The following is a 26,456-nucleotide window of genomic DNA, read 5'->3' on the forward strand; positions in this document are numbered from 1 at the left end:
TCCTTCAGCAATCGAGAGAACGAGAACCTTATACTGGACTGTTGTCAGCTGGAGCCGAGTGTGGACAGCATTAAGCACGAAGAGGGACTGGGAAATGATAAGAGCAGCGGTTCACCTGGAGGTGATGCTAATGTCGATGGCAACACGCATCTCAGTGCTGGGGATATGAAGCTGGGACTCGGTTCCCCCAAGACCGATCCCGAGGGACACACGCAACGCGGTCGGGGACGCAATGCGACGACGGCGCATGGAAGTCTCAATAGTTTGGCACTGATCAAGGACAGTCCGACGCCGCTGGGCGTGGAAGTCGATGGCGTGCTGCCCGCCACAGTGGCCACGCCCGTGCCCACGCCCACGCCCACCACGAGCGGCACAACGAAGCGCAAGCGGAAGAGCAAGGCGGCACAGCAGGCGGAGGAGCAAGCGGAGCAACAGCAGCAGGCGGAGCAGCAACCGCTGAGCAAGTTGCCAGCACTCGAGCAACGAGATGCAGTGCAGCAGCCAAGGAGTCGCCTGCCCTCGATTGTGGACGAACAGCCGACAGCTGGAGCTGCGGACTCGGCTGTCAAGGATCTGGAACATGCCATGTCCAAGCATCTACCTTCACCCTCAGCCAACAACAACAACAACAGCAACCAGCCCAACACAGACTTCAGTGCGGATACGCTGCTCAAGCAACAACAGCAGCAGCAACAACAACAGCAACAACAACAGCAGCATGATCCCAACGAGAAGAGCAGCACCATCCAGTGGATAGGTGCTCCGTATCAGCAGCCACCGCACATGCCGGCCACAGCGTTGCTCCGTCAGCTGCACGCCGTGAATCGCGAGAGCGTCATCCGGGCTACGGCCAGGCAAACGCCCACCGGAGTGGGCGTGTTCTATGGGGAGCAGCAGGGTGGACCGCTGCCCACGCCTCCGGGCAGTGAATCCTCGTATGAGAATCAATATCTGCAACTGCATTCGGCGGCAGCGGCGCCGTCGGTGGCACGTCCTGGGAGCCAGAAGGGCGCCAATCTCTCGGATGCGTTCACCAATCTGGTGTCCACCTACGGTGGCTATCACAGCTCCATTGACTACCACAACGCAATGACGCCGCCCAGTTCGGTGTCTCCACGCGATAGCAACAACTCCGCCAAGGCGCCTCCTTCGGCTGCTCTGGTCGTCAACGGTGGCTACGATTATGCTGATCCTCTGCGGGGTCAATATGCCACTCCGGTGGATGCCTCCTCGGCGACTACGTTGCCATTGAAGCCTCAGGCGTATACGGCGGCAATGCATCCGCATGCGGGGCATGCCACAACGACAACGGAGGGCGGCGTCACCTACAGCAATCTGGATCAGCCGCAGTACTTTGCACCGCACTCGAGCTTCCATCTCTATCACAAGGGCAGCCCCGCCAGCGGCTGGTACTCCACACCCTCCTAGGCTCTGGATGAATCATCGGGCCAGCAGTTGCCCGATTGTCAGCATCAACATCAGCATCAGGAGCGTTGGGACTTCGTGGGCGCTCTTGGCAAAGTGGCGCGAATGTTCTTCAGCGCACGCAAGAGTAATTAGCGCCATCTAACGGCGGGGTGTGGCACACAAGTTAACGTCATTTAACGGCGAGTGCGGCAGCCAAGCTAGCGCCATCTAGCGTTCGATTGTAAATATCACTCACATTTTCAAACCTAATTTAAAGCTTAATTTAAAAAGAAAACAGCAAAAAAACGGAAAAAAGAAAATTCTATAAAATTGTTTAGTAATTTTTATATACTATTTTTTGGCTAAATGCAAAATGTTAAAACATTCAATGTTGTTAAATAATTTGTAAGCTTGTACATGAAACATAAGAAGAGAAGCGAAGGAAAAAAAAAACAAAAAAAAACTCACACCCATTGAAATTCTATTTAAAATACTCGGCATAATTGCAATTAACTAATTAAATTAAATTAAATTAAAGTAAATTAATATACTCTTGCATAAGACTTGGATAGTGTGCCAACAACAACAACAAAAAAAGCAACCACAACATTATATAATAATATATAATTATAACTATAAACTATAATGAGATTAATTAAATAAATTAACTTTAGCATTAAATTTAAAGCACTCGTAAATCAAAACCGAAAAAGCAACAAACAAAAAAATCAAATGCTTATTCCCATAATTCTAATTCTTATGCTAATTGTTATTAATTATTTAAATTAATTGTATTGTACATTTCTTAATAATTACCTAATAACTATGGGCATATACTTATTATAATTAACAACACATTTTTACAACATATCAAATGCTTCCTCTTCTAGATTACACCTACGATTACGATTATGATAACGATCAAGCATTAAAAAAAAAAACAAAAACCAAACCCAAAAACTTGATTCTTTTTGTACAACTCCAAAAACATAAAGCACATTTCTACTTTTCCCCTCAGAAGAGAGTTAATTAAATTAATTTTACTACACACTACAAGTAAAATAAAGTAATGAGAAAATAAAATACCTCTAAGAGTTTTGCTAAAGTTTTTGGTTTTGTGTTTTCTGTTTTTGCCTCTATGAAAAATAAATGAAGGATAAATCTAATATATTGTATGTATTATATTTAAAACGAGTCTATCAAATTTTTAGCTATAATGTGTAATTAAATTTTGTATAAACAAATTCCATCAAAGGCTTAAATATTAAATATGATGATAAACAAAACTCGTCTTATGATATGGGTTGGGTCTATGACATCTCTAAACTGGATTTCTATATCTTTTATATATATATTTTTTACTTTCATTTACATATATAACTAAACAGATAAAAATTCCATTAAATCCCATTACATATATTCATATATTAAAAGTATATGCTATCTATTCTTAAATTGATCTTAAAGATCAAGCTTTTAGCTCGCACGATTACCAAAGCTTTAAGCTTTTCAGTTTTTACGCTCACGAGAGCGCAACTCTTTCTGTTTCTGGTTCCTTCTCTCAAGAGCGTAAAAATAGCAAAGCTTACGCTCTCGAGAGAAGGAACCAGAAACAGAACTCTTTTCGTTTCTGCTTCCCACGCTATTCTTCAACGTTTTAACTACAACAGAAACAGAAAATCGCCTTCCATCAAGGTGGGATTAATGCAATAAACTAACCACATGTCCCATTCTGACAGTCGCACATCAGGCGCAATGTCCATTAGGTTCGTTTTTGATTAACATAAAAAACGCATAAAATTCCAATTTACCACATTTGCTGCGCTCAATTCCCGTGTCCGGTTGTTTCCTTTATTCGGGTTTTTTGCACAAGGACTAACCCTGAATGCTGCACTTGGGGATAGACTGAATGTCACATTTTTGTGATGGCTTTTTAAGCGAACCGATTGGCTGACCACAGGCAATTAATCATCATTCAAGAATGAAAAAGGAATCATAACTCAATTTATTGCAGCAGACGAGATGAACCAAAACATTTATCATTGACTTTAGTCAGAGTGTGCGTATATATTGGCAGTCAGTGTAGACAACTTCCGGCTGACATTTCGCAGGACATCTCACTTGCCGCCCTTTTTACTGGACTTTTGTGTCACCTTCTGCTTGGCCGCCTCGAGAGCCTTTTGTTGCTCCTTCTGCTTCTGCTTGTGGGCCACATCCTGTTCGTCCAACTCCTTGGCCTCCTTTTTGGGCGCCTTAAGAGGTTTCTTCTTGCCACCTTCACGACTCGCCATCTAGATGAGATTTAATTTAAATTGAATGTGGATGTTGAATCTTCAAAGTGTGATTACTAAACATAAGTTTCTAATACAAGTGAAGTTTTAAAATAAGTTTACTCTGTACAAATAAATTGACTCTTTAAACTAAGGTTACTTACTAAACATAGTGATATCAATATTATTATTTTATTATTTCAATGTCATTTATAAAATTCATGCAACACCTGTTTCATTATGTGCTGAGCAACTGTTCCCAAAAACTCGACATGTTTACTTGTGAATGGCTTTCTCGAAGTGAACTTGATACGTTCTTAAGATTAATATAAATTTTTTAATCCAATGTAAGTTATTATAAATTATGAATATAATTCTAGAATCTTTTTATTATTAATTAGAATGTTTTAGTAAAAGCATTCAGGATTTTTTTCTAATGTATATGTATAATAAAATACTAATCTGTTTATCCCGATATTTTTACCAGAAACCTTATCTATATTTATTTTCCTAGTGCATTCGTATTGTCAATATTAAAATAAGTTTATTTATTGATCGATTTACAAAGTAAAGCCATTTTCGAATGTTATTTTAAATTATTTCTTCTTTAAATTTCTTCAATTTGAATTATATATTAAAGTAATGAAATATTAAAATTAGTTATTTGCACTCAGAGTCAATCTCTCCTCTCGCACTTTCGTTGGCAATCGTTCAAATTGCAATATCTATTCATATTGCCTCCACATCCAAAATAAACCATTTCCTGGCAGGTTCCATTTCTCTGCTCATAATACCACATTCCGTTATTAGAATTCTGATTACAAACGGTGCCAAACCAATGTCCTTCATCCTTTGATCCTTCACAAGTCTGATGAACTATAGATAACCCATTTATAGACCTTTAATATAATTCTAATTAATATTATAAATGGAAGTATTACCAGATCGAACATATCCACGACAAACACTCTGAGCACAAATTTGTATTAAGCAAAGTATTACTGAAATCCCGAAAATTATATATTTCATGATGGAGAAAACTTTTTAACTGCAGAGTGTAACCTGATTTACTGAAATATTACTGATGTTATAGCTGTTTATATAGAAGAGTCTCGGGAAATTTATTGATACAGCTGTTTGGAATCCATTCAAAAAATTAATGAATGAAATATGTTTAATACTTATTTATTATATACTACAGTAACATATCGAAAGAAATAATTTTATTTTATTTATACAAATTTGCCTTTAAATTGAAGTAAGCAATTTCCAATCCAAATCCTATCTCTTTTTCAAATCCAGTTTTTGATCAAGGAATTCTTTCCTTGGATTTCTGCACTATCTAAAAAATTGAAGTATACTTTGGGGCGCTTTCAGTAAATGTCTATTGTGAACGTTTATATCAGGCAGCTTTTGTCAGCAAACTTGCATGCCGCTAACCTTTTGGCTGCTATAAAAACAAATTATTAATTTTAAATAAAAAGCATAACAATTATTTATGTATATGCATAAATCTCAATATTATAGTTTTTAATATTTTGCATATCATGTTTAAATAAGATATGTCGCTATTTAAATCACTATTTCTGAGAAATTGCCTTGATTGGAATATGACCAGTGTGCTAGTAATAAAAGCAAAATACTGAAATTTCTAGAAAGCATTTACTCACGGTATATTTGTAAATACAACTTGCGGTCACATAATAATTTTCACTAGTATATTTTGAAATTCAGCTTGCGGTCACGCTGCTCGTTCGGTTTCGGAGAAGAGAAAAATTAAATTTATTTTAATTTTTTGTTAATTTTGTTCGTTATCGAGTGCATAATTTTGCTTGCGGTATAACAATCTTAAGATTTCGTTTCAAGTGCGGCTACATTGTTGGACAGTTCTATACATACTTTTTTTGTTTTATTGTTTTCCTTCCAACTCGCGTCCCTGTTGTGCGTGTGTGCGTGAGCAGCGGTGTTTTTGGTGACCAGTCAATGAGTATGTGTGTGTGCGTATGCGTGCGTTTTTACTTATTTTTGTCAAGTTAACGAACGAATGAAGGAGAATTGTAATTTACATGTGTTTTTACTGCCCCATTGGCAAACAGTGAAATAACGAAAGTGCATCAACAAAATATACATACATAAATCCATACATACATATTTACATATATGTGTACAAAAGATACCAGCGCAACAAGGTGAGCACAGAGATCTCTGTCAAAAGCGGTTCATTTAACTCTTTGCTGTGAGCGTAATTGTATATATATATATGTGTGAGTTTGTGTTTCTGTGTGTATGTGCATGCTTATCTGCAGCCGCAGGCAGAATCAACGCCACCGCACTGCTGCCCTTTGATTATTATTATTATGCTGTTCTCCTTATGCTCGCTCCAGTCTCAGTCTGCTGTCGTTCTTGCTCCCTCTAACACTCCCGCTCCCCTATTTGAAGCATGGACATCTCAAGCTGCCGCCTACTCAACAGCATCGTCTCTGTTCTGCTTGAAAATCACAGAGCGAAAGAAAGAGAGTGCGAGAGCGAACTCACACACACAGTTGCACAAGTGCATCCTACATTAATGCAACGTAGAGGAAGAAGAGAAGCAATGCAATGAAGAAACAGATAGCCTGCATAAACACACAAACACAGCCACAGTCACATATGCATACAGTACTCTTTGTATGTATGCGCAATTAATCATTGCATTGTGTTTACAAATCGTTTAATTAATTAAACTAGTTTTGTTCTCGCTCTCAATCCGTCTCCTTCTCCTCTTTCGGCGCATTAAGCTTAGCACAGTTTCGAACCAGGTGTATGTGGTGGTTGACCCTGCTTAATCCCCACAGGGTGAGTTAGTGGGGCAAAAACCATTAACTAGTCTTGAATTTCGTTAGACCAAAGAGCATTAAGAATATCGCAAGAGCAAGAGCAAGTGTGCGTGTGTGAGTTTTTGTATATGTGTATGTGTGTGCGTGCCGCCCGGGGCTGCCTTGGGTCTCTGAGCCTGGGGGCTGTTGTCGCAGCCGTCGCAGCCTGTGCATGTGAAATGAACACAAAAATAGCATAAGAATTTTCGTCGTTGTCGGGGTGCGCAACGGCAATAAAAATTAAAAGGCAAACAACGATAAGCGGGGACGCTGCTCTTCTTCCACTTTGTTGCCCACCTAAGCTCTACTCGACTCGACTCGACTCGACCCGACTGTGCGTGCACATGGCAACCCTGAAAGCATAACGATAAAGCACCATAAAACCAAACAAATGCAAATGCATGGGGCAACAACATTATTGATGCGTCGCTGGCACGACAAATTCAATTGCACTCCTCCTGCTCTGCTCCCACATTCACCCCTCTCTGTCTTACTTACTCTTTGAGCTTTGACTTTGATTAGGGTTGCCAAGTGCTGTTGCTGCTAGCTCCTGTAAGCTTTTTGATGGACATCATTGAGTGATGTGCCCTAATTGAAATTGAGTGGCAGGCCTGCCTCCTCACTTCCCCCTCCTTCCCTCCCTTCGCTTACCTGTCCCCATTTGTTGGCCCCTCATTTAGTTGGCAGCTGTGTCACCTTTTTTTTGCGCTGTTTGTGTTTGGTTTATGCGGTTTGCAATATCATATTACGCTTCCTATCGCGATGTTTGACAAGTTCAACGCCTGCGGTTTCAATTACGAGCAACGAGTTCCGAGTACAAAGCTCATTCCATTGGATATCGCGACAAGCCTTACTCCTCCAACAAAAACACACATTTCTTCTTCTTGTTTCGCTTTAAAGCAAAACGAACAAAAAATTGTTAGGAATGAGCACTGTGACCTCTTGAGAGTTTGACAATTGCCGTTTCCATGCCGCCCGTTACCTCGTTACCTATCAAGTTGACTCATCTCCATCTTCCAACTTCCCATCGCCATCGCCGTCATCATTATCATCTTTCACATCTACGCGTATCTGCACCAAATCTACGTGACTGACCAACAAACTGGCTGACTGACTGAATGACTGGCTGCCCAGTTATACAGACATCAAAGCACAGTTTTGCTAGATGGCAAATTCTCAACCGGTTCACTTCGAGAGCTTCCACCACCTCCACTCTCTCTGCTCTGCTCTGCTCTACACTCTACACTTCACTTAAGTTTGGAGAGCATCAAGCCAAGCCAAATTGGATTTGCTTACGTTCCCATTTCCCCCATTTACTCAGCGGGTCACGCGAACAAAGAAAAATCACAAGTCGCACATTGGTTTGCCACCTGCTTAAAATGCAATTTCATTCCACTTAAATGCTAAATATATTTGCATACTTCAATTACATATAATTATGGATTATTAATTGCTTGTAAGTAATGCAATTATTCACGCTTCCTATTCAACACTTTTTACAGTAAAGTTCTTTCTAGTGAAGCTTCTTCATTAATTAATTTAATGAGGTTTTACATAATGAATTCTATTCATTATTTAATTTGTATTTATTACATATCACATATTTCAAACAACACCAAATGTGAGCAAATTTCTTTTGAATTAATAAATTTCAATTATTTATAATTGTGAATTATAAATTTCCTATAATTAATGTGATTATTCACGCTTCGCATTAAACACTACTGATAGTAAATTTCTTCGAAAAGAATTCTGATAGTAAATTTAATACAATCTTCAAATTTTAGAATACTTTTTATTCCTTCTTTCTTTTTCTTTATTCTTTATATGAACATAGATCACTATTAATTCTATTGATAATATTCACATTTTGTAATCTCAATATTTTCAAATGTAAATGCCAATTTAGCTTCGATATTTGTATTTATCACTCCGAATTCATATTGAGCTGTGTTTTATCTTTAATGTTTTTACACATTCCTATTGTAATTTGAATAAAATACTTGTTTTTGTACCACAGTTGCTGGTAACGGAAGCTGCTCCAAAAGCATTTCCAGTTTCAGAAGTGCTCGAATAAACAAAAGCAAATCAAATCTGCATACAAAAACATAAACATATATACACATAATGTACAAATATATATACACATATGCATATAGCTAAACATAATAAACAAATTGGCACCATGGTTCCCTTTTTTGGTGAAATGGCTAGGGGAAGGGAAGGGAAAAGGTGCGGGGAGCAAACAGCAACCAAAAAGTCGGTCAACGAACCAAAAAGTTTTGCTGTTGTTGTCAGGAGAATGCAATTTAGATAGAATTCTCTCTGTGTGTGTGTGTGTGTGTGTGTGTGTACTTGGCTTTGTTTATGCAATTTAAACAATACAACTGAGGCTTTGTTGTTGCTGCTGCTCATTTCGTTTTCAATTAATGACAAAACAAATAAATAAATATGTAATAAATACAAACAAATAAAGTTGCTTCCCTCTCTTTCTCTATATCTCTCTCACTGTCCTCTTTCTCTGTCTGCCTCCCTTGCTATCAACCGCTCATTGACTTGCATTGTCCATATAGAGAAAAAGGTAACTAATTGACTCGACGGCGTATTACAAAAGTACAAAAGCCGTCATAACCACAACGCCAGTCTATAAGGCTTCCGTTCGAATATGGCCAACAGTCGATTCGTCGATTCCCTGAATCAGTTGACAACTTACCCAGTTAGTCGAGGTAATACTACCAGAGGGATTGTGGAGAGTGGAGAGGTGTGGAAAGGTGTGGAGACTTGGCCTCGTGGGCGTCAGCGACACAAAATGACGCAACCTCATTTTTCTGTTCACTCGTTCTTCAACCTGTTGAGCGCAATCTACAAAATTATCGACCCATTACAAAACGAGGTTGGGGGGCATTAATACAAATGCTTCTTCTTCTCAGTATGTGTATGTGTGTGTTTAACAAATTTGCATTAATTTGCTGATAACGAAAACAGTGCGGCATAAAAAGCCTTCAAATGCTGTCTAAGCAGCTTAACCCACTGTGCCTCCAACTGAGCTCAAAGCTGTTCTATCGATTGTAATGATAGTTAAGAGATATTGTAAAATGGTAGGTTTATATCTAATTGCATTCCTAGGTTAACGTGAAAGTTGGAATATCGATTACTCGAATTCTTTTGTGATCTACATTCGTTAAATGTTTAATAACTGATCTAGCTCACAGTTCTTTACTGATAATTGTAAATAACACATGGGCTGAAAAGTCCCGGGCCTGACAAAGAAAACTTGCTTTTTTTGGATCAAAATTGGCGTTACTCATCAATTTAATCTTTATCAAGAGCATCGCAATCATTCCAGAGCCGCTGTAACATTTCAATATAAATTTTTTAGAACGATTTATTTTTTGCCTCAAAATAGGCTTCAATTTCAGTGATAATCGTATGAAATTTTTTAACGGCGAGCATTTTTCCAGGACTGCTAACCTCCAGAAGTCGCTGGGAGCCTAATCTGGCGAATTAGTGGATGTGGGCGCAATTCGAATTTAAATTCATGTAGTTTTTTCACTGTCATTGAATCATGAACACATTCTTGTTGTTGGTCAAAAGTGAGCAAACGCGGCAGCCATTTTGAAGAGATTTTCTGATAGTCAAATGCTCATGCAATATTAAGCCAACATGTTCTTTTGATATCTTTACGATGTTAGCTAACTCACGCAAATTTAATTTTCGATCATTCAAAACGATTTTCTGGATTTTTTTGATGTTTTCTGGTGTGACCTCCCCATTTGGACGTCCACTGGGTTCTGCATCATCGGTGTCTCTACGACCATGTTTGATGTCAGCAAATCAACGTTTTCTTGTTGTTTCTAATGGAGAGGAGTCCCCATAACACTTTTCAAGCCAAAGCTTTGCTTGAACGGTATTTTTTCCCATCAAGAAGCATTGTAAGATTAGAAGACGAAATTGCATTTGATCCATTGTTGTGAAAATAGAAAAAGTAGTGTCACTTTTGGCTCAATAACTTACAAAACTAATGAATAGAATATCATGAAATTTTAGCAGCTGTCTTCTGAAGGATTGTATTAACTGAAAAAAAGGTGACTGCAATAAAACTAGCACAATCTATGTGTAAGGCCCGGGACTTTTCAGCCCACGTGTTATAACTTCAGATCCTCTTTTTGTATAAATCCAGATCGCATTATTTTCTTCTCCACTATTGGGTTTAACTTTTTGCTAAACTTTGCAACTGCATCATTTCTTTAGAGTGATTTCGTCATTCTATATTGCAGGAAATAATAATAATATCTGATTATTTGAATTGTTTGCTTCCCCGTTTTGCGATAGCAATCAACAAAGCAGAGGTTGAGCCCTATAAATATTACTTATAGTATATGCAAAGTTTTGTTATTGCGCAGAAATTTATGTACTTGACTTTTTTCCCCCGATTGAATTTGTTGGTTTTGTGGTTCGGTTCAGTTCAGTTCAATTTGGCTGCCAGCCGGAAATTGTGTATTAATATAGAACAGAGAAACAAAAATATCTTTATCTGTCACATGTACACGCGAGTGTAGTACGTATAGCAACATTTGTATTTGCTATAACTAATAGCATGTATATTCACACACACACTAGCACACAGGCCTAAGTAGCTGAGTGTAAGTGTGTGTGGGTGTTTATATTGCTGTTCAATACAAAGAAAGAGTGCAGAAGAAAGCACAGACTAACAAAGAGCGTGAGTTGCAGCCTAAGCACAGTGGTTAAGGCTGGGAATGAATCAATCAATTTAATTTAAAATAATATTACAAAATTTATCAAGAATGTGTCATCGAATTCTTTACTAGACATCAGTTGAAAGAAATATTTTGTGACCGAACATTTTATGTTTCATTAAAAGATGATACATAAAATACAATTACAAAATATTAGAATGAAATGAGAAATGAAGTGAAAGAAACTTTGTTGCATTTGATCGATATATTTGGCGATCGATCAGCAGATATTTCAGCTATAAATTAGTATTATTATTATGTGTCATTAAAGTCTTATTAGTAACTAAATGAACTAAAAAAGAAAAGGTTCAACAGAGTTCTTTTTTGATCGATCTACAGATATTTCATATTTCGAAAATTAAAATGATGTTTATTATAACATATTACAACAATGTGTAATCAAATGCTTAACTAGAAATGAGTTGAAAGAAACTTTGTTGCCTTTGATCGAGATATTTTGCGATCAATCAGCAGCAAACGATAAAAGAAGATGCTATTTAATATAAAATATTACTATTATGTGACATTATCAGTAACTAAATGAGCTAAATTATGTTGAACAGTGTAACTTGTTGATAGATCTGCAGACATTTCATATTTCGAAAAAATAATATATAAAATATTATTACGAATGAGTTCCATGGAACTTTTCTGCATTTAACCCAAATATGTTTTAATAGATCAACAAATCTTTCATATTTCGACAAAAGATGATATTTACGATAAATATTATTACAAAATATAAGCATGTGTCATCGAATGGTTATTAGTAACTATAAATAAGCTGAAAGATGTCTTTCAGCATTGACCAAAGATGCTTTATAATCGATCAACAATAGAAGATGATAAACGATGACAATAGATAATGCAGATAAATAAGAGAGAATGCCGTAAAAGGCAAACTAAAGCAAAAGGTGACTGTGAACACAAACATAATTCGATATTTATAACTAGTTCGTATATCATTTGAAAAAAGCTCTTAAGCCAATTACACGGTGCATCAATCATCAATGAAGAAAGGTCTCTATGTATGTATGTGTGTGTGTAGGTTTGTATGTGGGCCAGTGTCTTATCTACACACAAACACACTCACACACATTCATGTATGCTTGGCTTTGACAGCGTTCCGCTGATTCAATTGCGGGGAAAAGTCAAAAAGGAAGTCGACAAAGACGTCGCGACTTCGAAGACGATATTAGTCACTCTGCACTTGTCGATGGCTTCTCCACACCAGCCATATAACTGTGTGTGTGCGTGTGTGTGTGTGTGAGTATCTTGCTCGCTAGCGCGTGAAGCTATGCGCCCAGTTGAAGACCTTTAGGCCAAACGTTGTCATGTGAAGTGTTTTTCCCGCACTCGCACACACCTGAGCAATAACCGAACAAAGGTAAACAATGGCCATAGACAAGTCAAAGGGAATATACTAACAAGTTTACAACTCTGCAACGACCAACAGATACTCTTAAAAACGGTGTTAGATACTAGCCTAGGCTAGGAGATCATTTTACACGAGAAGCTACCTCAATAACCAAGAGATAAGGAATGATAGAGTATCAGGTTGGAACTCAAAGTGATCGATGACGTTTCGTTAACAGTTTTGTAAGCATAGCTTTAAACATCTAACAGTTGACGGTTTACATTCAGGAGAATAATATAGTAAAATAGTGACGTCAAATTTATGAATGTGGTTCATTATTTACGCCAATCTTCCCACATTGTTGCTATTCATAAGAAGTTGTACAGCTTTGTTTTCTATCTAAATTATTTCTCAGTGGAACCCGCATATTCGCGTGCCAAATTGCGTATTTCAATAATGTTTAATTAGCTACAACTAATTCGTGTTCTAGATAAGCAGTGGTTGAAAAACTTGCTATGATTTGTGACATGAATTAATGAAGAAATAATACCCATTGAAAACTGTTTTGTATAATTAAAATGTCTTTCTTGGAAATACTTGTCATTGAAATTTTTATTGAATGATTAGGTGCATTTTATTATCGTAGTCTTATGGTCTTTTGGACTGTGTCTTGATAGTTTAGTCTATTTGGACATTAAGTTTAATATTTATTTTATTAGTAACTCAGATAAACTACATACAATACTTTAAAGATGTAAACTTTAAAATAACAGTGCCACCAAAAAAAAAAAATTAAATGGTTTTTTTGCATTTTCCTATTTGTTAGTTCATCCCTGGCACTTCATTTTTGAAAAATGGAACATAGAGATAGGAAACAATCAAAAACCCCGTTAAATTTGTTCAGTTTTAATAATTGACTTATTTAATGTTTATTTTATGTGTGACTCACAGATTAATAAACTACATACAATATTTTAATAATGATATTAATATTAATATTTATTTTATTTGAAACTTAGATTAACAATCTGCATATAAGTCTTTAATATTGATAGTTTATTGATTTAATAATGTTTCATCTTAAACAACATTTAACATCTTTTCTATTCTTTTTGCAGAGCGAACACAGCCAGCAACTAAAGCAAATTGCAGGAAAGAGCATTATCCATCCAAAGTCTTAGCCATAACGTGAACGAGACACGTCCAAAGTCAAAGTCTTGCCATTTTATCGAATAAACAATCTCAACTGCCAGCCAAGGGAAAGAAGAAGAAGTCTTTCATCAAAAAGGAACCACAACAACAGCAACAGCAACATAATAAAACAACGTACAGAACACATAACACGAATACGTTTAGAAATTAATTGGGGGCAGTATGGAGCTGGGCCATGTTTGAACGCTTTCGTTTAGGCAACCTGAGCAGAAACTACCGATTACGCGGAGCGTCCTCAGAACTGGCGCGCGACAAGAAACAACAGCGGCAGCAATGCGTCACCGTCCTGTTCCTAGATGACATCACGCACACCTTTCGGATCGAGGTGAGTCCTACTTTCTTCTTCTTCCATTGGCCTGCCTCATTTTATTCACGTTCACGTTGCATATTCAATAGTTTTGCTAGTTTGCTCATTGAAATGCGCATAATCAAAGCAACATCAGCCATAATAATAATCGCACAAAATGTGTAAGCGAATCAAAGACCCCACAAACAATGATGCGATGCATAGAAAGTGTGAGTCGTAGTCTTCGTCATTATTGTCGTGCATTGCGTGTATATTATCCAGCCATTGTTTGTTGTCTACTCATCTTTCAATTCAAAGCTGCCATGGCATTGCACATCTTCATCTGAATCTCACTTTCATCTTTTTGGGCGGCACAAAGCAGACACAACACGCACTTGTCCAAAATGCCAAAAACATGATTCGTTCGTTTCGCTTTTCCAGCCGCAGCTTGCCAAGTTGATGATGAGATTTGTCTACCAAAATTTGCAAGCAAATTGCCATCATTTCATGCCATGGGCATTTAGTCAACTGAAATTTGAAAAACTGAGGGAAATTTAAGAAATCGTAGCAAATTTAAGGCAATTAAGGTGACAGAAAAGAAAAGAAACTAAAAGATAATAATAATAATCTTGTGAATATGCTTTAGATATTCTTTTAAACAACGTTTCATTAACTTCATCTATTAAAAAAGAAAAATCTACAATTTATAGGCCAATCCCCGTTTATTTGATTTCGAAATTATATTATCTATATGTATTTAATGATAGTAAAACTTTGAAATAAATACGCATTCAAACATCGTTTCTTTAAGGTAATCTAAATTCTTCATTAGTAAAGACATATATACAAGTTATTGTCCAATCCCGGCACCTTTAATTTCGAAATTATATAGTTCTCTTTATGTAGTTTATGTTGGTAAGACTTGTAAATGAACTTTTCATATTCTGTAATTTTAATTGTTTACTAGATAAGAAAGATCTAAAATCCATAGGCCAATCTAGTTAGAAATTATATATTCATCGGACTCTAAATAACGCACTCTCATTTCTTCCAGAAACGTGCGAAAGGCTCTGAACTCTTAGATCAGGTCTTCCAGTATCTCGAGTTATCCGAAAGGGACTATTTTGGTCTATTGTTTCCACAGAAGCCAGGCGACGTTGTGGTAAGTGAATGAATGCATAAGTTCTGAAATTCATAATTGATTTAATATTTTATTATGACATACATATGTTCTTATCTTTATAATTGCTTTAATGCTTCATTTTCAGAGATGGGTTGACGCACAGAAGCAATTCAAGAAGCAATGCAGCAGCGTCTCGCTCGACAATGATGCCGTTCCATTATTAGAGTTTAGAGTTAAGGTGGGTGAATAATCTTTAGTATTTAAGCTCTCCCTTATACTTATTAACACCATTTTCTATTGCAGTTTTTTGTAAGCGATCCTAGCCGCTTGCAGGAGGAGTTCACACGCTACCAGTTCTATCTGCAGATCAAGCGCCACATTCTGCTGGGCCAATTGCCCTGCTCCAGCAATACCCAGTGCCTGCTTGCCAGCTACACAGTGCAGTGTAAGTAGCTTAATTAATCTAACTAATCACATCTATTAATAGAGGGCTTTTTATCTTTAATAGCGGAGCTGGGCGACTTCAATGCCGTGGAGCATCAGCCGGGCTATTTGAGTGGCCTGCAGTTGCTGGCAGAGCAAACGCCGGAGGCGGAACGCAAGGTCTGCGAGTTACACAAGCTGCATCGCGGACAGTTGCCAGCTGATGCAGAATACAATTATCTGGAGCATGGCAAACGCTTGGAACTGTATGGCATTGATTTGCACAAGGCCACGGACTCCAATGGCAAGGAATTGCAGCTGGGCGTCTCGGCGATTGGTTTGCTAGTGTTTCAGCATGCGTTGCGCATCAACACCTTCTCGTGGAGCAAAATGGTCAAGGTGTCGTTCAAGCGCAAGGATTTCTTCATCCAGTTGCGTCGCGAGCCCAGCGAAAGCTACGACACTTTGCTGGGTTTCGGCATGAGCAGCCACAAGCATGCGAAAGCGCTGTGGAAATCGTGTGTGGAGCATCACAGTTTCTTCCGGCTGAAGCGGCCGCATCGACTCTCGCGTTTCCTCAACATCAGTCTGGGCAGCAAGTTCTACTACTCGGGTCGCACCGAGTTGCAGGCAGTGCAAGAGTCCAAGCAACGCGGTCGCATACACAAGGTGTTTGTGCGTTCGCCTAGCAAGCGTTTGTTGGCCGGTGGCTCAGGAGCAGGCGGCGGCAGCTCGGCGGATGGCACTCCACAGCTGTTGCATAATGGCACGGGAAGTGGCTCCGACAGCGCTGCCTCGCACAATGGCAAACCGTCCGCATCCACCATACTGACCATCACAAAAACAAGCCGTCCACAAGACAAGTCTAAGGTGACATCGAAGCAGGCCGACGCTATGCCTCGCAAGGCCTGGGAGCAGCACAGCGACGAATACGACATTCAACTGTAAGTGACGCTTAAAATGAAGTTCTGTAAATTAAATTGTAATCTGACTATGCTTTGCAGCGATGTGGGCTTCATCGAGCAGTGCACGCGACGGTTTGAGTCGGGCACACCATCACCGATGCCTCCTGCTTACAGCTCGGGTCAGCACAGTCCGGTGCTGCTGCCAACGACCATTGCTGACGCAGTGGGTCAACAGCAGCCGGATAGTGGCAGCGATTTGATCACCATGCGACTGCTCGCTGACGATCAGGGTCGCTATGGCTTCAATGTGAAGGGCGGCGTAGATCTTGGCCTGCCCGTGCAGGTGTCCAAGGTTGTGCCGCACACCCCCGCCGATCGCTGTTCGCCGCGTGTCTGCGAGGGCGACGAGGTGCTCATGATCAATGGTCGCGACGTGCACGGACTGCGGCACGAGCAGGTGGTGGCCATGATACGCGACTGCCGGCATCAGTCGAGTGGCGAACTGTTGCTCACCGTGCGGCCAAAGCGCTCGGCGCCGCTGCTGCTCGAGGAGGAGCCGCTGTATCAATATGTGCCCGAGAGCGATGAGATTGGTTCGCACTCGAATCTGCTCGATGGCGATGCGCTCTTCACGCAGAGTCTGTTGTTGCTCAGCGATGGTCTTGCCTCGGGTGCTCTGCTTGCCCAGTACGAGCTGATGTATCGCAAGAATCCCGATCTGGCAATCACAGAAGCTCGCAAGCCAGCGAATGCGCCCAAGAATCGTTATCGCGACATTTCTCCCTGTAAGTTCGTGACACATTTCGACATTGCTCAGCTAGATTAATTTATTATTCCATATTTCAGATGACTGCACGCGCGTTTCTCTTGTTAACTCGCTAACTGGCGACTACATCAATGCCAACTATGTAAACATGGAAATACCAGGCGGCGTTGTGAATCGTTATATTGCCACACAGGGACCGCTGGCCAGCACTACAACCGACTTTTGGCGAATGGTGCAGCAGGAAAGCAGCCATCTGCTTGTGATGCTGACAACTGTCATGGAGGCCGGACGCCAGAAGTGTCATCAGTATTGGCCTGTGACTGGCGATGAGCTGCAGTTGGGCGATGGCTTTTCGGTGCGTTGTCTGAGCGAGAAACCCGACGAGACGGGCAGCTTTGTCTTTCGTGAGTTTGTGCTGCGGGATAAGCACGAACAGCGGCACATACATCACATGCAGTATCTCGCCTGGCCCGATCACTGCGTTCCCTCCGATCCCAATCTGTTTCTCGAGTTCACAGAGCGCGTGCGTGCCGCCCGCAATCGCACGCTGCTCCAGGAGATTGAAGAGAGTCTGAAACAGGTGCGTCTGCTTGACGCCGATGCCGATGAGAACGGCGGACTGATGAGCGAACGGAAATGCGCGGCTAGCAATGGTGCCACACCCGAGGACGAGACACCCGTATCCACCAGCGTGCATCAGTGAGTTATTTGCGATCTATTCCAAGTGACGAGATATTAATGTGTTGTTTTAGATGCATCAGCGCTGCGAATCCGCCAGTGATTGTGCACTGCTCTGCGGGTATTGGACGGACTGGAGTGCTCATACTCATGGACACGGCTCTGGCGCTAATGGAGGCACGTGAGCCCGTCTATCCCCTAGATATTGTGCGGACCATGCGCGATCAACGCGCCTGCATGGTGCAGAATGTGGTAAGTACTTGGAGCTCTACTTTTGCTATCTTCATTCTAATGCACCTCGTAATATTTTCAGAGTCAATATCGCTTTGTCTGCGAATGCATTTGTGCAGCGTACATGAAAATATCAAGAAGCAGCGCTGCCATCAATGACGACGACGATTAACCAGCCGCCAGACCCACATTCTTCCATCCCCTTCCCCTCCAAGTTCTACTAGTGGACAATCTATTACACACATCTTCCTGTCTATAGATATTTATATAAACACAAACATATATACCTACAATATATCCCGTCTAACAATGAGACGTCTTTGATTATTCTCAATCAACCAATCAATGAACCTTTATCAATTATTATACTATATACAAAAAAAAATACTTATGAAATCAATCTTATTGTTAGTAAAACCCGTAGACTTATGTATGCTTGCAACCATTATGTATATCATTACGATTATAATTATATTCTTATTATGATTATCATTATTGTGTCTATACTACCGTACTCTATATATAATAATCAACTGATAACTCTGTATATGTCTGTCGCAAATGGGCAATAATCCACGCAAGTGCTGCTGAAGAAACTCTAAGGAATCAATTCTAAATTTTACACAATACAACAAAGTGAACAAAACTACCTAATTCAAACGTATACAAAACAAGCTGAAGCTAAACGCGATTGCTATTACGAATTAAATGAATTGCATTATTTATTAATCCCCCAAGTGGAAATTACAGAGAATATATTCGAAAACAAAACAAATAAACAACCAACAACAATAATAAATTCGTGCTTAGATTTAAAAATAAAAACTAAAAGGAAAATGAGAAAGTAAAAACTGTTAGTATTTTAGCACCAAATTCAAATCGTATATGTATATGTATTTATGCTGAAAACAGAATTAAATAAATATATTAAAAATGAGAAAACAATGTATTAACTTTATTCAATCTTATTGTTTCGAATTCAGCTAATGATTTTGAATCAATCTTAACTTATTTTAATTGTAAGATGGAAAACGAACCATTACATTTTTTAAAAATACACTGATTCAAATGTTTCGGTGGTCTCAGTTTTTACTGGGTGGCTTCTTCTTCGGAAAACTCTTTTCTTTTGTCTCTGTAATGCCCTGCGCAACTGATCTTCCGAAGATCCGGTTCCACATGTTGCGTCAATTGCCTCTGAAAATGTATTTTAATAAAATATGAAGAAATATTATAAATTCAATATGGTCATACCAATAAGAACGTCATATATATTTTTATACGACTTAATCGATAATTTTCCCTGGAGCCCATCTACATTATGCTCCATCACAAAATCATCAGATAGAACGTTTCTCAGTTGTTTCTCAACTCCATCTGGTTGGAGTAAACACGTTATAATTGAAGTCTGTAACGAAATATAATTATGAATTATTTAAACTTTTTTTCTTTTCAGTTATGCTTACATATTGATTTTTATTTTGGCTGTTTATTCCCATATCAATTTTTGTCATATCTTCTGCAGATTTTATAGGAAACATGGTAAACACAGGAATATCATCACGTTGCTGAAGAGTCATTTTAGACTCCTTTTCCTCTACCACTGCTTGAAGAAGAGCTGAGATTTGCGGTTGCATTTCATTATTTTGTTCTGAAAATATAGATTTGTATAAATTGAAATGCAGTTATATACGTATCGATATCAAATCGAGTTCCATACCTTGAACGCTATCTATTTTGTTGGATATATTAACCACCAGATCAGTCAATATTTTAAAACGATCCTCCAAATTTTTAGCTGCTTTTGCACAATCGCAATCACAATTGCATTGACGATCTATGGTACGTAAGATATGTATATTGTAGATACATAATCAAATGTATGCATCTGTATTTTTACTGTATGTTAAATCAATATAACTTACCATTAGTAGCCTGGAATCTTCGTTTTGCAGCTCTGTCCGACATAATGATATAAATGACAATTCTGATACACAAAAAAACAAACGCAATCCCAAGATATTGTCTGGTAAATAAAATAATAAATATATTATTTATCAAAGATTTATAAAAAAAATTCAATGCGATCGCACATGAACTTTAAATGTAGTTCCACAACTTAGTTGTCACTCCTTATTGTTTTGAAACCCGATTCGGGCACACTGGACTATAGCTTTCACAGTTATTTTTATTTATTGCTGACTAGCTAATCAATTCAGCAATACTGATTAACTAAGCAAAGTGAAGTTTTAAAAAGTACTTACTAATTACGCAGGAATAGTTGTAATCAACACAATCACAATACTGTACACAAACGGTGTAGCCCACAACTGTATACAAAGAAGATAGTGCGTGGCTAGTCCAATGAAAACAATGCTTACTGGCGCACTAGAGAAGGTATTAAGTTGTTATCGATGCAAATATCATTTCGCAAATATCGATTAATACATTATCGATGTTTGCATAATATGCCGCTTTCTTTTAAACTGTGACAAGCAGTTTCTTCTAATCAATCTAAACATGAAGAACCTGCAGCAATAAATAATCTTGTAAGATATTAGTAATAACTTTTAGTATTGTATTTAGTATCAAATTGGTTTGACACTGAATTAAATAAATAAGTAGAAAATAAAAAGCAACTTGTGAATTATATTCAATTTAGCTCTGCTGATAAATGCACATACTATCTTCATACATTCAAAAGAGACGTAGGGTTTGAGTTCACTGGGGATAAGCTTTTATGTTTATTTATAATGAGATTGTATAACAATTATGGAATTATTTAAAAATAATCTGATGAAAAACTGTCTGACATTTTCTGTTTTTTTAAGTCGCAGCTCCTCTTTTTGAAAACTCTCTTTTTCTGGAGTTGTAACGCCCTGCGCAGTTGATCTTCTGCTGAGTCGGCTCCACCGGTTGCTTTAATGGCTTCTGAAAATGTATTTAAATAAAATATAACCTCAAAATGCAATTCAAATAAATTGGTACATACCAATAAGAACTTCACAAAAATTTTTATAAGACCTAATCGCCAATTTGCCATGAACGCCATCTAAATTATGGGCCATAACAAAATCATCAGTAAAAATGTTTCGCAGTTGTTTCTCAACTCCATGCGGTTGTAGTAAACGCGCCATAGTTGACGCCTGTAACGAAATACAATTTATAAATTGTTTGACTGAGGAGATTAGTTTTGTTTTTAAATATAAATACTTACAATATTTTCTACATCTAACATATCTATGTTCTTATCAATCATCTCCATTTCTTCTGCAGAATTAATGGGAAACTTGGGTTTCGTAAAGACTTTATCATATTGCTTGTCCGCGATACTTTCTATGAAGTTGTCCTTCTCAGCTTTTTGATTCTGCAGCGCTTGAAATACAGCTGTGAGTTGCGATTGCATTTCGTTATTTATTTCTGAAAGAATTTAAGTATGTATGTAAATATGAGTTTATATCAAAAACGATTTGTGTTCCTTACCTTGGAGAGAATCTATTTTATGGGATACAGTAACCACCAAATCCGTCAATAATTTAAAGTGATCCTCCAAATTCTTGACCGTTTTAGCACAATCGCAATCGCATTGAGGAGCTATAAATAAAATATGTTATACGTATGTACTTTATATTAAATAAGTATGACTTACCGCTTGTTCTGCGAGATCGTTTTGCGGGCTTGTCCGACATGATGGTACAAAGATATTTCTAGTGAATTACACACAAACTAATCCAATTCAAATGGAAAGTTATTTTAAATCGTAACAAAATTAAACTTTATTTTTGACGATTTTATGGGACTTGTTACATTTAATGGGAACTTATAAAGTAACTGATTGAAATCGAAAGTTCCGTTAGCCGGCTTGATTGTTTTGACCATATCTTTGCCTTGCTTTCCTAATCGGGCACAATGGATTCCTTCTGAATTTCTTTTTATTTACTTTTTAAGTAAGTAAATTTACATTTATTTGCTATCTTTGATTACATAGACCATTTAACTTACATGGATTTACAGTAATCAACGTTATCTGTAATTAATGTAATTCACCAAACTCACTAATATACTCTACACCGCAGCTATCTACAAAGCAGCTAGTGAGTGGCTAGTCCAAAGAGAACAATGTTCACTGGCTGCGTTTGTTTTGGTCACACTATTGCTTTCCCAATCGGGCACACTGGACTATTGTCATCTGAATTTGTTTTTGTTTACTTCTTACATACTTGTTTATTGCTGTAAAATTGATCTCTGATCTATCTATCTATCTCTGATTACACTGAATACTTTACTTACATGCGTTTACAGTAACCAGTGTCAGCTGTAACGAACACAATTGCCCACACGAAAACTCTACTCCGCAGCTGTCTACGAAGCAGCTAGTGCGTGGCTAGTACAATGAAAACAATGTTTACTGGCGCAAGAGATGGTATTATGTTGTTATCGATGTTTAGATAATTATCGATATTTTTCGTTACACAGTGCCGCGTTAACTCAAAAGTAAACTATTGTACTATCTACATATGTGTTTAAATTTAAAGGAGTTCTTTCAACGCGTTTTTACAAAGATAGATTAGTTAATATCTTCCTAACTGATTTAATACAGTTTTAGATTCACAGGATAATATTTTTGTATTATTAATAAATACTACACACATTATTTATTATATCCACAATGGGATATAATTACTTCGTAGATCATGTTGGCTTGGGAATTTCTATCTCTACCTAGTTTAAATTATTATTAAACAAATGTTCGAAGCTAATATATTTTAAATCACTAGTAAAAGATTAAAAAAAAAAAATGGAGACTCCTAGTAAAAATGGATCCACAACCGAGGAAGTTGAAGTTGAGGAAACAGAGGACTTTCATGATCTGGAGGAGTTCAACGAGGACGACATCGCCTCCGGCAGCAATGGTCAAAAGAAGGGCGAACGTTTTGTGGTTAAGAAGTGGGTGGCACATGCCAACTGGTCGTGGGATGTGGCGGTGGATAACTGCGCCATCTGTCGCAATCATATCATGAATCTGTGCATCGAGTGTCAGGCAGATCCCAATGCCAACAAGGACGAGTGCACCGTGGCCTGGGGTGAGTGCAATCATGCGTTCCATTATCACTGCATTGCACGCTGGTTGAAGACGCGTCATGTCTGTCCATTGGACAACAAGGAGTGGGTCTACCAAAAATATGGCCATTAGATAAAATTCCGGTTCGATTGAAGTGAATAAAATTATGTATTTGTATTGAACTTTTTTTTGGATTAATTGTTGAAAGTTGTAGTCAATAATGAAAATGATGATGGCGCTGTTGACTGTATTCCTAGGCCTGCTGTGGCTGCATTTCCTGATCCGTACCGAGCAGCTGCTGAGCTGTGGGTCGCACACCAGATAACAGCTCAATTTGACTAAACAAAGTTTCGCGCTGCTCGGCCAGATTGGCGTATTTCTGTTGCAGCTCCTTCTCACGCTCCATTTGGCGACGCACATCTTCCTGCAACGCTTCGAGACGTCGTGGCACCGCAATGGCTTCCTGTTCGCCCAGAAACCGGAATGTGGACAACGACAGCGAGTTCTGTTCGATCTGCGCATACGTGTCCTGCAGCTGCTTGATCAGTACCTGTGCACGTGCCTGATATCCACCCGTTAGGATCTTCAGTTTCTTCTCAATCTTGCCACAACGCTTCGCCTCCTTCGCCATGTGACGACGATTCTGTTCGAGTCGCTTCTCTGCCGACTCCAGACGATCCTTTTTACTGGCCAAATTGGCCCGCGTATAGCGATGCTGTGAGGGCAAATAGAGCACCTGACCCAGACACTCTTGCCACACCTGAGCATAGACATCCAACGGAAGTTCGCCGTGTGACATGCGCTCTTTAACCACTTCCATTTCATCGGCAAGCATTTTCTTGGCATCGGCCAGTTCCTCCGGTGTAATCTCTTCATAGGGATTCGCTTTGAAGTAGCTCTGCAGCTGCTCCAGCTTGTGCTGCGACTGTCCGGGCACCGGATCCTTCACAGAGTCGTACACTAAAAGGAAAAGGGATTAAAAATTTCGATTTTTGGCAGAATGTTATGCCTAGACTCACGCTGCATGGTGATCATTTCATGCTTGATCAGCTCTTCTGCCTGCTGCTGCTCTGTGAGATTCTGTTTCTCGGATTGCGGTCGCAAAATCTTGGTGTTCACTTCTGTGGGACGCGGCAAACTCCGTTGTATGACCTGCGAGCGTTTGGCAAGCTCGCGTTTACGTTGCGCCTCCTGTTCGGCAAGCAGACGTGCATCCACATCCGCCTGATCCTCAATCGCCGGCTCTGTACCTGTTTCTATGGGCTCGCTGTCATCCTGCTCCGGCACCACAATCTCGTAATCGTTGCGTGGCGCTGGCAGCGTTGATAAACCTTCGCGCAGCGATGACTTTAGTTGCTTCTGATAGTTCTTGTAGAGTGCTGGCGTCTCTGTGACACTCATGCTCTCCTCGGCATTGATGCTCAGCTTGTCGCGCACAAACGCCGGTGTGTTGGCGCTGCCCACGGCACCGGTTTTGTGCACCGGCACCAAAGCACCCGATGCTGGCGTGAGGAAGCCAGCAGGCGTGGCTGCACCGCCGCCCTCGCGTTGTGTGCGAAAAGGCGTGGCAATGACCGTGTTAGGCGTAGCAATGGCCGCCGCCTTAGGCAGCACACCCGAGAAGTCCGATTCGTGCAGCGGCGTATTGAGACCACCTTTGAGCGGCGTCTCTGTGTGCGTCAGTGCCATCATGTTCTGCGCCTCCTGCATTATGCGATCTGTGTATGGAGCCGGTGTGCGTGGCGTGGCCACCACTTGGGGCGTAATAGAATAATCCGCCAGCAACGCATCTGTTGTCTCAATGCCGCTCTCGCCGGCAATCTCCTTAGCCATCTCGCTGGCACGTCCCAGCTTCACGACCTGCTGCAGCTCCATGTCCGATATTTGTGGCGTGGGCAGCACCAGTTTAGAACGCTTACGCTCTGGCTCCGCCGCCTGCAACATGGCCGTTGGCACCTCGTTCTCCTTGCGCTGTTTCAGCTTTTGTTTGTCTCGTTTGCGTTCACGTTCCTCCTTTTCAGAGCGCAGTTCCCCGTCGAGATCCTGTTGACGCATCTTATTAAAGTCGGGATCCTGCTTTTGCAGATGCTCCTCCGAGGTGTCATAGAAACCAGCAGCTGGCCGCTTTTCAAAGGGAATCTCTGCATTGTAATCGATGCCCTTGATGCGTTTGCGATTCCCGCTGCCAATGCCAGCGGCACGCAGTTCACGACGCTTCTGGAGCGTGGCCAGGCGACGTGCTTCCTCCAGCTGCTTCTCGCGTGCCTTGCGTTTTGCCTTCTTACCTTGCGTGTTGGCGAGACGGGCACGCGCCTCCGACAGCATTTCCAACTCATCCTCGTCCATGTCTTTGGGATCCGGTCGTGCTGGCTTAGTCTCAGGATTGGGATCGATTTCTCCAGGCTTCAATTTGCGTGGATCGTCCATGGCATCTTCGCCATCCTCCTTGCGTTGTGCCTGATCACTGTTAAAGATTGCCAAGTGAATTTAGGTCATAGATGGAAGGATTGATGTTTACTTACAGCAGATACTCGTAGCGCTCCAAGCATTGTGCTGCAGTGCGCCCAATGATGGGTGCTATGGTGCGCCACTGCGTCGGCATCAGTTTGGCCAGATGCAGCAGTTTCTCGTCCTCCTCGCGAGACCATTCCGTTTTCTTGATGCTCGGATCCAGCCACTCGTACCAACGTGCCTTGCACTGCTTGGCCGACTTTCGATGCAGCAGCGACGCAATACGGCTCCATTGATTTTTGCCATATTTCATGACAGCCGCTTTGAGGATTTCATCCTGAAAAAAAACATGGAACGCGTGGTTTTGATTCCAGGCTGTTATTCATCTTTTTAAACTCACCTCAGTGTTGCGCCAGACGCCGCCTTTGATCATTATACGCGGCATGTTGTCGCTTTATTTGTTATTACACTTTAATTACAAGAAAAACACATAAAAGTCATTAAACAAATTTTCTGCAGTTCTTTTGCACCGTCGGCGGCCGCTATAAACAAGTCAGTGTGACCGCTCGTCCGGTAAAATACTGTGAATGTTACATGCTCAGCAACCCTGCGATTGATGACCAGCGTGCTTGTGACGTCATAGTTGATGTTTGGTATTTTAAAACAATTATGCAGC

At 39.9% G+C, this 26,456-nt stretch overlaps 6 protein-coding genes across 16 annotated transcripts in view; 3 read left to right on the top strand and 3 right to left on the bottom strand.

Moving 5' to 3' along the window:
- Positions 1 to 2,354, top strand: part of LOC117567048 (protein trachealess) — a 41,289-nt gene extending 38,935 nt beyond the window's left edge. For both annotated transcript variants that reach the window (XM_034246766.2, XM_034246770.2), the window contains one exon: positions 9 to 2,354. In XM_034246766.2, coding sequence (XP_034102657.1) covers positions 9 to 1,428 — 1,420 coding nt within the window. In that variant the 3' untranslated portion in view covers positions 1,429 to 2,354. The remainder of the gene's footprint in view (positions 1 to 8) is intronic.
- Positions 2,355 to 3,389: 1,035 nt separating this feature from the next.
- Positions 3,390 to 5,673, bottom strand: LOC117567052 (translation machinery-associated protein 7 homolog). Of its 5 annotated transcripts, none has more exons than XR_007954710.1 (3): positions 5,577 to 5,673; positions 5,348 to 5,423; positions 4,305 to 4,576 (listed from the first exon to the last, which is right to left on the bottom strand). XR_007954710.1 is itself a non-coding variant. In XM_034246780.2 (2 exons), exon 2 carries the CDS (start codon positions 3,696 to 3,698, stop codon positions 3,525 to 3,527), a length of 174 nt encoding a protein of 57 aa, XP_034102671.1. In that variant the 5' UTR covers positions 5,577 to 5,668; the 3' UTR covers positions 3,390 to 3,524. The 5 variants fall into 5 exon arrangements, 1 of the variants encoding a protein (XP_034102671.1); XR_007954711.1 differs by having other exon boundaries at positions 4,305 to 4,589; XM_034246780.2 differs by lacking the exons at positions 4,305 to 4,576; positions 5,348 to 5,423 and adding an exon at positions 3,390 to 3,698 and having other exon boundaries at positions 5,577 to 5,668.
- Positions 5,576 to 19,073, top strand: LOC117567049 (tyrosine-protein phosphatase non-receptor type 4). 2 transcript variants are annotated; one of them, XM_052003508.1, is made up of 10 exons: positions 5,576 to 5,664; positions 13,765 to 14,183; positions 15,199 to 15,306; positions 15,413 to 15,505; positions 15,571 to 15,712; positions 15,776 to 16,634; positions 16,695 to 17,380; positions 17,442 to 18,060; positions 18,114 to 18,291; positions 18,353 to 19,073. In XM_052003508.1, the coding sequence occupies exons 2-10, from the start codon at positions 14,034 to 14,036 to the stop codon at positions 18,440 to 18,442; spliced, it is 2,925 nt and encodes a 974-aa protein (XP_051859468.1). In that variant the 5' UTR covers positions 5,576 to 5,664; positions 13,765 to 14,033; the 3' UTR covers positions 18,443 to 19,073. The 2 variants fall into 2 exon arrangements, with proteins under 2 accessions (XP_051859468.1, XP_034102662.1); XM_034246771.2 differs by lacking the exon at positions 5,576 to 5,664 and adding an exon at positions 5,728 to 5,866.
- Positions 19,074 to 19,217: 144 nt separating this feature from the next.
- On the bottom strand, positions 19,218 to 22,771 carry LOC117567050 (uncharacterized). 5 transcript variants are annotated; one of them, XM_052003515.1, is made up of 6 exons: positions 22,558 to 22,769; positions 21,917 to 22,015; positions 21,751 to 21,861; positions 21,485 to 21,687; positions 21,260 to 21,413; positions 19,218 to 19,464 (listed from the first exon to the last, which is right to left on the bottom strand). In XM_052003515.1, exons 2-6 carry the CDS (start codon positions 21,954 to 21,956, stop codon positions 19,319 to 19,321), a joined length of 654 nt encoding a protein of 217 aa, XP_051859475.1. In that variant the 5' UTR covers positions 21,957 to 22,015; positions 22,558 to 22,769; the 3' UTR covers positions 19,218 to 19,318. The 5 variants fall into 5 exon arrangements, with proteins under 5 accessions (XP_051859475.1, XP_051859476.1, XP_034102670.1 ...); XM_052003516.1 differs by lacking the exons at positions 21,260 to 21,413; positions 21,485 to 21,687; positions 21,751 to 21,861; positions 21,917 to 22,015; positions 22,558 to 22,769 and adding exons at positions 19,522 to 19,675; positions 19,734 to 19,918; positions 19,988 to 20,104; positions 20,193 to 20,293; positions 20,361 to 20,378 and having other exon boundaries at positions 19,224 to 19,464; XM_034246779.2 differs by lacking the exons at positions 21,260 to 21,413; positions 21,485 to 21,687; positions 21,751 to 21,861; positions 21,917 to 22,015; positions 22,558 to 22,769 and adding exons at positions 19,522 to 19,675; positions 19,734 to 19,918; positions 19,988 to 20,104; positions 20,193 to 20,293; positions 20,532 to 20,667 and having other exon boundaries at positions 19,225 to 19,464.
- Positions 22,772 to 22,967: 196 nt separating this feature from the next.
- On the top strand, positions 22,968 to 23,511 carry LOC117569372 (RING-box protein 1B). Its single transcript, XM_034250503.2, has one exon. The coding sequence runs from the start codon at positions 23,066 to 23,068 to the stop codon at positions 23,459 to 23,461; it is 396 nt and encodes a 131-aa protein (XP_034106394.1). The 5' UTR covers positions 22,968 to 23,065; the 3' UTR covers positions 23,462 to 23,511.
- LOC117569371 (cell division cycle 5-like protein) lies at positions 23,494 to 26,341 on the bottom strand. The gene is made up of 4 exons (XM_034250502.2): positions 26,181 to 26,341; positions 25,852 to 26,117; positions 24,349 to 25,793; positions 23,494 to 24,289 (listed from the first exon to the last, which is right to left on the bottom strand). The coding sequence occupies exons 1-4, from the start codon at positions 26,223 to 26,225 to the stop codon at positions 23,583 to 23,585; spliced, it is 2,463 nt and encodes an 820-aa protein (XP_034106393.1). The 5' UTR covers positions 26,226 to 26,341; the 3' UTR covers positions 23,494 to 23,582.
- Positions 26,342 to 26,456: the final 115 nt, after the last annotated feature.

This window comes from Drosophila albomicans, chromosome 3 (genome assembly GCF_009650485.2).
Source record: "Drosophila albomicans strain 15112-1751.03 chromosome 3, ASM965048v2, whole genome shotgun sequence".
In the NCBI taxonomy this organism is placed as follows: Eukaryota; Metazoa; Arthropoda; class Insecta; order Diptera; family Drosophilidae; genus Drosophila; species Drosophila albomicans.

Coding starts and splice junctions, on each gene's coding strand:
- LOC117569372 (XM_034250503.2), top strand. CDS start 23,066: ATGGAGACTCCTAGTAAAAATGGATCCACAACCGAGGAAGTTGAAGTT.
- LOC117567049 (XM_052003508.1), top strand. CDS start 14,034: ATGTTTGAACGCTTTCGTTTAGGCAACCTGAGCAGAAACTACCGATTA. Junction 18,061..18,113: donor GTATCCACCAGCGTGCATCA/GTGAGTTATTTG, acceptor GTGTTGTTTTAG/ATGCATCAGCGCTGCGAATC. Junction 18,292..18,352: donor CCTGCATGGTGCAGAATGTG/GTAAGTACTTGG, acceptor TAATATTTTCAG/AGTCAATATCGCTTTGTCTG.
- LOC117569371 (XM_034250502.2), bottom strand. CDS start 26,225: ATGCCGCGTATAATGATCAAAGGCGGCGTCTGGCGCAACACTGAG. Junction 26,118..26,180: donor GCGTCTGGCGCAACACTGAG/GTGAGTTTAAAA, acceptor GTTTTTTTTCAG/GATGAAATCCTCAAAGCGGC. Junction 25,794..25,851: donor GAGCGCTACGAGTATCTGCT/GTAAGTAAACAT, acceptor AATCTTTAACAG/TGATCAGGCACAACGCAAGG.
- LOC117567052 (XM_034246780.2), bottom strand. CDS start 3,698: ATGGCGAGTCGTGAAGGTGGCAAGAAGAAACCTCTTAAGGCGCCCAAA.
- LOC117567050 (XM_034246775.2), bottom strand. CDS start 21,956: ATGTCGGACAAGCCCGCAAAACGATCTCGCAGAACAAGCG. Junction 21,862..21,916: donor ACGATCTCGCAGAACAAGCG/GTAAGTCATACT, acceptor TTTTATTTATAG/CTCCTCAATGCGATTGCGAT. Junction 21,688..21,750: donor TAAAATAGATTCTCTCCAAG/GTAAGGAACACA, acceptor AAATTCTTTCAG/AAATAAATAACGAAATGCAA.